This window comes from Neltuma alba, unplaced genomic scaffold (genome assembly GCF_004799145.2).
Source record: "Neltuma alba isolate B1F8T4 unplaced genomic scaffold, ASM479914v2 tig00010174_pilon, whole genome shotgun sequence".
In the NCBI taxonomy this organism is placed as follows: domain Eukaryota; kingdom Viridiplantae; phylum Streptophyta; class Magnoliopsida; order Fabales; family Fabaceae; genus Neltuma; species Neltuma alba.
Window position 1 is genome coordinate 492,005 of NW_021635117.1, and position 8,691 is coordinate 500,695.

General features: G+C 32.9%; 1 protein-coding gene across 1 annotated transcript; it reads left to right on the top strand.

The window, feature by feature from the left end:
* The first annotated feature begins 772 nt into the window (after positions 1 to 772).
* LOC114754615 (monooxygenase 2-like) lies at positions 773 to 5,098 on the top strand. Its single transcript, XM_028943411.1, has 6 exons — positions 773 to 966; positions 1,572 to 1,718; positions 2,460 to 2,531; positions 3,268 to 3,433; positions 3,520 to 3,748; positions 4,242 to 5,098. Exons 1-6 carry the CDS (start codon positions 890 to 892, stop codon positions 4,799 to 4,801), a joined length of 1,251 nt encoding a protein of 416 aa, XP_028799244.1. The 5' UTR covers positions 773 to 889; the 3' UTR covers positions 4,802 to 5,098.
* The last annotated feature ends 3,593 nt before the right edge of the window (positions 5,099 to 8,691 follow it).

Genomic DNA, 8,691 nt, shown 5'->3' on the forward strand with positions numbered 1-8,691 from the left:
AAACTCTTCTGCAAAGCCTACGATCTAAAAAGATTAGTCACCACTATTGATGGTGGGTACATTAGGCTTCACTTAAAAAAAAAAAAATACTAACAGAAAAAATTGGCCTAAGTATTGTCTAAAATTAAATTTATACATGTTCTTAAATAATATACTAACAAAAAAAAAACTGACGTTACTCCTTCCAATTCTATTTATAAGCTTTAAATTTAGAGAGATATATGATCTATTTTATAAGTTTTAATATAGGTTTGTCTAAATATCTAATACATTTTTTTCAATATCGACTTTAATTATTTATTCTCTTCCATTTGTCATACTTTCTCTTATCACATTTACTAATACATGCTCTTTCATGAGTTTCATCTTTTTTCTGATTTATTATATGAATGTATTTGCATTCAAAAATATATTTCTAATATATTTATTGCTTTTAATTAATTTTTCATAATACACATTAGTTATTTGAAACTCAAAATAATAATCGGATAAAATATTACAAATGAGTTTGAGTGCACGTCACTTGATGAGTATCTAAAGCTCGTGAAATTTGGACCATCAAAATCTAATCTGGATACCTCGTATTAGCCGTATCTATTATTAGCCGTCACATGGATATGCCGTCGAACACATGGGAGAAAGGCAAACGTATTGGCTTTCATCATTAGATATAGAATATTCAATTATTGCTCTCGCAGCCTCTTCATCATCGCTTACGTCTTCTTCCAACTCTACCATCATCATGTCTCTTCACGAGCGTGTATATACACACACACACACACTCATTATCGCACTCAATCACAATCAAAGAATTCACAACCTCAGATTCAGAAAGCAGAAGAGCTAAACCAGATAAGATTCTGATCTCCCACGCCTGAAAGTTGATAAGATGGAATCAACAGTTGAAGATATTGTGATTGTGGGAGCTGGAATTGCAGGCCTTGCAACCTCCTTGGGACTTCACAGGTACTACCTACTAAGTCTAATCTCCCCGTTGTGTGTTTTCGCCCTGTGAAAAACTATATATATATATATATATATATTGAAGTACACAAATCTTAGTGATTTTTTTGAAGAAAATAAATAATAAATTAAAAAAATTTATTTAGTTATGGAAAAAAAATACTATGTGGTCTCAAAGAAGAAAATATAATTATTAAAATGTCCTATAACAAATGAATGACAAATTACAGTATAAGAAATGACAAGAAGTTCATACTGCTATTTTACCATTGTGATTTTTTGTGATTACATTATTTTCTTTGAACCTCATGGTAATTTTTTCTAGATTTTTTTTTTTGAATTTCATATCGCTCTTTTAAGATAAAGAAAAAGGTTAAAAGTGTGATTTCAAACTTCTTATTATAATCAAGATTTGTATAAGTTTTAGGAATTAGGACCAAAAGAAGAACTTGCACAAGTACTACGAAAATTTTGAAGTTTATATTAATTCCCCAAACAAAAGAAAATCATTGTAATTTTAGTAAAATCCATAAAATGTCAAAATAATTAATTTTTTTAATATTTTAATTATGTAAGCTATTATTTTTTTAATACAAATAACCATGCAGGCTAGGCGTCCGAAGTTTGGTTTTAGAATCTTCAGACAATTTGAGGGTCACAGGATTTGCTCTCACAACATGGACAAATGCTTGGAAAGCTTTAGACACTCTTGGCATTGGCCACATCCTTCGTCAACAACACTTGCAACTTCTGGGGTAATCTATCTATGAGATCTTTTATAGATGCGCATATAAAATCTAGGAAGAAAGATGGTCAGCTTCCTGATAAATTTTAAGAGTCTCAATTACAAGTAGAGCATTTAAATTTCTAGTGTGATTCTTGATTTGCAACTGAGATTCTTCTGTGCAACTCATCTTTCAGAAACCTTTTTTTGAGATCTGTTATTAATTTTATCATTTGAAACTCAAATGTCATTTTCCCTTCAAATCTATAGGTCCTTATCATTGCAACATGGATATGCCATTTAGTGAAACTGTTATCAGAACAATCAAAAGAGAAACAGAATAACATCCAATTGGTTTACACATACCTTTATGAGTTAAAGTACAATTTCGTCCCAAAATTTTTTATCATATAAGCATTGAGTATGTAAAAACAATTTTGGATGTAAATTTGTCCTGAAATCGTAGCAATGTTTTCCCCCACTGGTAAAATTGTGACATTAACCAGAAAGACAACATTGCTATGATTTTAAACTTTTGAAACAACTTTGCATTTTAATTTTTTTTATAATTGAGGTCTACCCATAATTTCTTCCAGCATCTCTCTTTATTCAACCATACATGTGTCATTTGTCTCTCTTTTTTTTTTTTTTTTTTGCATTGTTAATTTCGCTGATACAAATAAAGAGGTGAGCTGGTGAATAATAAGTAATGAATTGTTTTACTGGTAACTATAATGGGCTTGAAACTAAGCATTTTGGGATTGGAGTGCAGAAATGTCACTACTTCTCTGATCACGGGACAACAAACATCAACAACCGCTTTCGCCAATGCCTCCGGAAAACAGTAAGTATAATATGTAAATGAACATTCTATATTCACTTTATACAGATTTAGATATAAAAGCAGAGTACTATAATAGTAAATTTACCTTAGTTCTCCAGAATTTCATGCTTTTGAGAATTACATCCTCTTTGTACACTACACAAGGAGTTATTATAATGGAAATATGAATCCTATCAGTAGCATTTCCATTATCCACCACTTGCACATCTGCAAACAGTTACACATAATATGTTTTACAAGACGGTTCAGAACAAAGAACATGAAATTTATCTCAATCTTAAAGACCTGAGTTTGACGATGATATATAATAACTTGATCGTAAGCAAAAACTGCACAGGAGATATGAGTTTGTAAACAACAGTATCAACACTCATGAAGCAAAATATGGATAAGGAACATCTTATTCAGAAGGACATGGCTGAGGTTGATGAAGCCACAGTAGCTTAGTTGACAGAAAAAATTTCAGTATAAGTACTAGAGGGTTCATAATTGAGGTTGAAACTAACTTCTTTATTTTAGATTTACTCATTCAGTGTTGGTTCCCCTAGTTGGCTTAGAATATTTGATGTTGCTATTATAATCAGGGGATCTAGATCCTCTGTATCTAAAAATAAAATGCATACGTGAATATGAAAAAAATTGAGAATAAGTGACAAGTGGAGATGTGTGGGTGAATAGAGAGAGAGAGAGAGGAAGTATTTGTATAGACTATTGACAGAATTTTGGCACGGTGCAGTGGGGCCCATGAAGTTCGTTGTGTCAGACGGCAGTTACTGTTGGAAGCCCTTGCCAACGAGCTTCCAAGTGGCACCATCAGGTACTCTTCAAAGGTGGTAGCTATTGAGGAATCTGGCCTCACTAAACTTGTTCATCTTGCTGATGGAACTGTCATCAAGACTAAGGTAACACTTTGTTCATTAACAATATCTAAGATCAACCAAGACCTTAAGTCTCAACAATAATAATATCATTGTTCATGAGAGAGCAGGTACTGATTGGGTCCGATGGAGTGAACTCAATAGTAGCAAAGTGGCTTGGTTTGAACAAAGCTGCCTTCTCAGGAAGATCTGGAATTAGAGGGTGCATTACATTAAAGAGTAGTCACAATCTGGAACCCAGGTTCATGCAGTTCTTTGGAAACGGTTATAGAAATGGTATTATTCCCTGTGACGACAAGACAGTTTATTGGTTTTTTACTTGGGCTCCCACTGAACAAGGTAAATCCTCTGCGACTCACAGAACAATAGACCACTACTATTCCTTTAAATATTTGATGAAGATGTATTTCTTTCTAGCATACAAGATTCCACGGACCAAAAAATATATACCAGGTAGCAGCATGTCAACATTGAAGATTTCTTATCCTAGACGAAAAAGAAAAAAAGGTTTCTTCATTTCTTTATGCTTCTTGTCACTTGACAGTGATATACCAAAAATCAAGAAGATATGCCAAATCCCTCAAAAAACTTTTGTTTTTAAATACTGAAGTAATGATTTATGCCAACATCTGTATCCATTGGTGCATTAATATAAGCAAGTGTAGAGCTTTGCATTGGCCAGCTAATAACCGAGCAGTGATTTCCTGTTATTGAGATTATTTTCCAAATCATCTTTCTGTGTAACATTTCATTCAATATGCCTAAAATTTATCAAGTATATGTTAATAAATGCAAGTGCAATGCATGCTCATCTACTTGACTTCCCTTGCAGAAAAGAAGCTGCAAGAGGACCCGGCTAAAATGAAGCAATTTGTGTTAGAGAAGCTGAAGAATATACCTAGTGAAGCTAGAAACTTCATAGAAAATACTGATTTGGATGATATCTTATCATCTCCATTGCGATATAGACATCCTTGGGAACTAGTATTTGGAAATATCAATAAAAGCAACGTGTGTGTTGCTGGAGATGCATTCCACCCTATGACCCCTGATCTTGGCCAAGGTGGGTGTTGTGCTTTAGAAGATGGGGTTGTTTTAGCTCGGTGTCTTGGTGAGGTCTTTTGCACAAAATCAGGTGGAGATAACAGAAACAAGAACGGAGAACAAGAGGAGGAACAATACAAGAGGATTGAGGCGAGCTTGAAAAAATATGCCGATGAGAGACGATGGAGAAGCGCAAATATCATCTTTGCGGCTTATATGTCAGGCATTATTCAGCAGGGTAAATCCAAATTGGTCTCCTTTTGCAGAGACAAGTTTCTGGCTGCATACCTAGCTGGTTTTCTATTAAAGGCAGCTGATTTTGATTGTGGAAAGCTAAGCAGCTCTTAGATAGAGTAATTTAGATCCTCTAAAGTTGATGATACTTTTTGTTGAAGTTTAACACAATGTACTTGTATCATAAGTTCACTTACTTATGCAGGCAAGACAAAAAATTATCTGAGTGGACAGATCTGAGTCATTAATAGATCCAGCAATGATTGTGTAAAATGGTCATCAATAAGCTTGAAGATCATATGTTTGTATGTATGTGATGTCAGTTTTCCTCCCATTTTAGGCCTTACTATGTAAAGAATTGTCCACGATCCTTTGATCTTGAATTTTGCACTTAATGATTGTTTTTCAGTTGATGGCTTTGATCATTATAGTTAGAGTAGGAAAACTTCTAGAGAATTAGAGGAAATGCATTTACTGAACAGTTGCTTAGGGCTTTATACAGAGCCTAAAGATGAATATCTAATCCCAATATTCAAAATAAAAGAAAATATTTAAGCCCGAAACTTAACCATGTAAAGGCACTTAATCACGGGAAAAAACAAAGACTACATTTAAATTGAAAAGAAACTAGCGTGCATATATCAGGGGAAATTTTCTGTTACAATTGAAGGAAAACAGTAAAGGAGCAAGCGCTATCCAAGTTGAAATCAGTACTGCCTAAATCCCTGATGCAAGCCACAGCCAAAGAGGCCCTTGATAACACAAGCCATTCAATTTTTGCCTCTACGTTTCCTATTGTTTGCGCTGTAAAAGAATTCAGAAAGAGTATCTATGAGGTATTAAATTCAATAATTGTGCTGCTAAAGCAAACGTCTAAAACGTGTTCTACTTTGTTTTACTGTTATGGAATTTATCTGATGTAATAAATACCACTAAGCTATGTTGAGTCCCCCCCCCCCCAAAAAAAAAATTTCTAGCTCCTAATGCTTCCACATTAGAGAGAATGAAGGATTCTGGATTTAGGATTAAGTGGATCACCCTTCAGCTTGATTTTTGAGGCACAATACAAAAGTAGCAAAAAAAAAAAAATTAAATTCTCAAAGCTGAAATGAACCATGGAAAGTATATATTGATTTACTTTTACGATGTGATTGAATCTAATAGGCATAAGTTTTTGGTAAATACTAGCTCTAGTCTTAAATATAAGAGCTAGTTGGACGGTTGAATTTGGTTCTAAATATAAAATCTCGATCTAGTTTGTCTCTTATTTTCTCTCAAAATATCCTTATTGATTGTCAGGGATTTTTACTAAGAAATAATTCAAATCACTTAATGCACATAATTAAATAGGATAGTTTAATAACAAATAACCAACTTAACTAATTTTCTCAATATCTCAAAATTAGTTATCTAGTTCTTATATTAAAACTAGAAATAGTGTACTACTTGTGTGAATAAATCTTCCTAAGTTAAAATTAACATCTATTAAGTGAAACGTAGTATAGTTGTTGGCATGGTGGAAAGAAGAGTGTTAAGTGGCAATATTAGGGACAGCCATTAGTCTATTAATACGTAGTTGATTAACTAATAATATAAGTGGCAATAACCACTTATGTTACATAGCAATCAAGTAGTCAGGGGAGAGATCAAGTATAAATACTCCCAATTGTACGAGCATGAGACTTGATTAGTGATTGGAATACAAGTGTTACTTTCTTTCATAATAAATGGCATCAAAGCCAGTCTTCTGGCCGTTGCTCCTCTAGCCGGTCACTGGTAATTGTTACGTGTCACTATTAGGGAGAATCATTAGTCTATTAAGTAGTTGATTAGTTAATAATACAAGTGTTACTCTCTCTTTCGTAATAAACAAAGTGACCAATAATTATACTTGGGACAGCAAATATAGTTTATATATATATATATATATGTTTTGGTTATATGAAGTTTAGGTAAGTTGGTTATGGGGCTTCATTAGGGCCAAAATATGTCTCCAAACTCAGAAAACGTTTACAAAGACACTTATACATCGCCTATCAATAAGGTTCAAATTCACGACTACTAACTGGATTAATTCTTGTTGGCAAATATATATTTACTAAAGTTAGATTTGTCAAGACATTCTTGTAAGAATAATTCTAGTGCTTACCACTTTTCTTTCTGCATGTAACAGATTACTCCGTACAAGAACATTTGCGTTATAGAACTTGTTCTTCAGCAATCCTATAATATGGATGATTTTGATTTGATGTTTAGAATTAGGGCAAAGGCTAAGCTTTTATGTTTCTGTAACATAGTTGGATCACTCGCTGCGATATGGCTTTTGTTGGCCTGTGTTTTCATGTTTATTGACCGATTCCTTTCTCATTTTTGTGTTCTCTTCTTTATTACTCCTCCTATTTCTTTTTATAAGAGTAACCAAATCACATTGATTAAAAATTTATTTAAATTAGTTAGAAGTAATAAATATACAAAAAAATGCAATTTATTTTCCAAAAAAACCATTATTTATGGAAAATATAGGTGGGAGAGAAAATAAGTGGAAAAAGAAATGGGAGATATGTAATTAATTGAGGATAAATATGAGGGGAAAAAAAGCACTAAATGTCTAAATATCTCTAAAGTGTCTCTTATAAAGAAAAAGATGCCCTTTCAAGAAAGTATCTCTTATAAATAGGAACAGGGAGTAATTATGTTAAATGATGTTTTTTGTCTCTATTTGGTGTTGTTTTTCCTCAAAAAAAATTCTGCACATTAAGAGCTCCTAATTGCCAACACCCATTTAGGCTTGTGGCTTTTAACAGGGGTGTGAGGCCAACAGTGTTAGTCATTAACCCGACCTCTGGTCTAGATAAGACTCTGGGCTAAAGAAGCTAGTGCATGGTCTGTATGATCCAATAGCAACCCAAATGGCTGTACTAGACTTGATGAACTGGGTTGGTGGACCTCAATTTGCTCCCTTTTTTTTGGGGCAAGATTTCAGCCTAAATAAAACAATCAAGACAATCAAAATATTAAAACTCATCCCAAAACATTAACCATCGAGCAAAATTTCTCCATAGAGCTATAATCAAGCTCAACAAACTAAAGAAACAACTCTCTGATAATCCAAAAAAGGCAGCACACCTCTAGCACAGCAACAACAGAGGGCCGCCAAGCTGTACAAAAAAGGAATCACACACTTTAATTACCAAAGTGAAAACAAATGGGGCGAACAGTCAATAGAAGAGTATGAGTTAATTATAAAAATGATTACTTAAAAGACGAAGTACTAAAATGATTTTACATCCCTTGTCAAAATAGCGGAAATCACGAGCTGAAACAAAATAGATCTAGAGTCATGTTAAATGATACTACTTCCGGTGCTTAATATAAAATCTCATTTGACTTTTATTTTGATCTTAAATATAAGATCCCAATCTATTTTGTCTATCATATTTATCAATTTTTTTCAATGTAATCCTTATAATAATGGTAATTCTAGTTAGTACACTTAATTAGCAAAAATATTTTAATAAAAACAATATTTATTTTTTACAAATAACTAACATAACTAATTTTCTTAATTTACTTAAGTTAGTTAACTAGTTCTTATATTAAGGAGCGGTAGTAGTATCTCAGTAAAAAGTATTGGGTTATTTGGTTCATTACGGATAATTTTATTCACAGGAAATAATTATCCATGAACCAGGGATGATGAAAAGTTGTCAAACTGACTTTCAAATAAAGCTTTTCCAGACGCCAGAATACTATTCTCGCAGCATGTTGTGCCATAGATTTTGATCTTGAACTTTGAATAATCTGACACATTTAAACACTAAGAGCCTGCATTTTCTAATTTATAGTCCTCAACAAATTTACTCCATTCTCTAGAAGTCTCTACTCTCCATTCATTGATCTATTGTCCTCAACTAAGACTTTGAATAATCTGATACATAAGTCAGAATTATATTTTCATTGTGTAGAACATGTTGGGAGAATTATAATGAAGTTCCAAGGAGAGA

What these genes read in the sequence shown, in the direction of transcription:
- LOC114754615 (XM_028943411.1), top strand. Translation starts at nt 890, where the DNA reads ATGGAATCAACAGTTGAAGATATTGTGATTGTGGGAGCTGGAATTGCA. An exon ending in GAACTGTCATCAAGACTAAG is followed by an intron (nt 3,434 to 3,519) that starts GTAACACTTTGT and finishes ATGAGAGAGCAG; the next exon opens with GTACTGATTGGGTCCGATGG. An exon ending in TTGGGCTCCCACTGAACAAG is followed by an intron (nt 3,749 to 4,241) that starts GTAAATCCTCTG and finishes CTTCCCTTGCAG; the next exon opens with AAAAGAAGCTGCAAGAGGAC.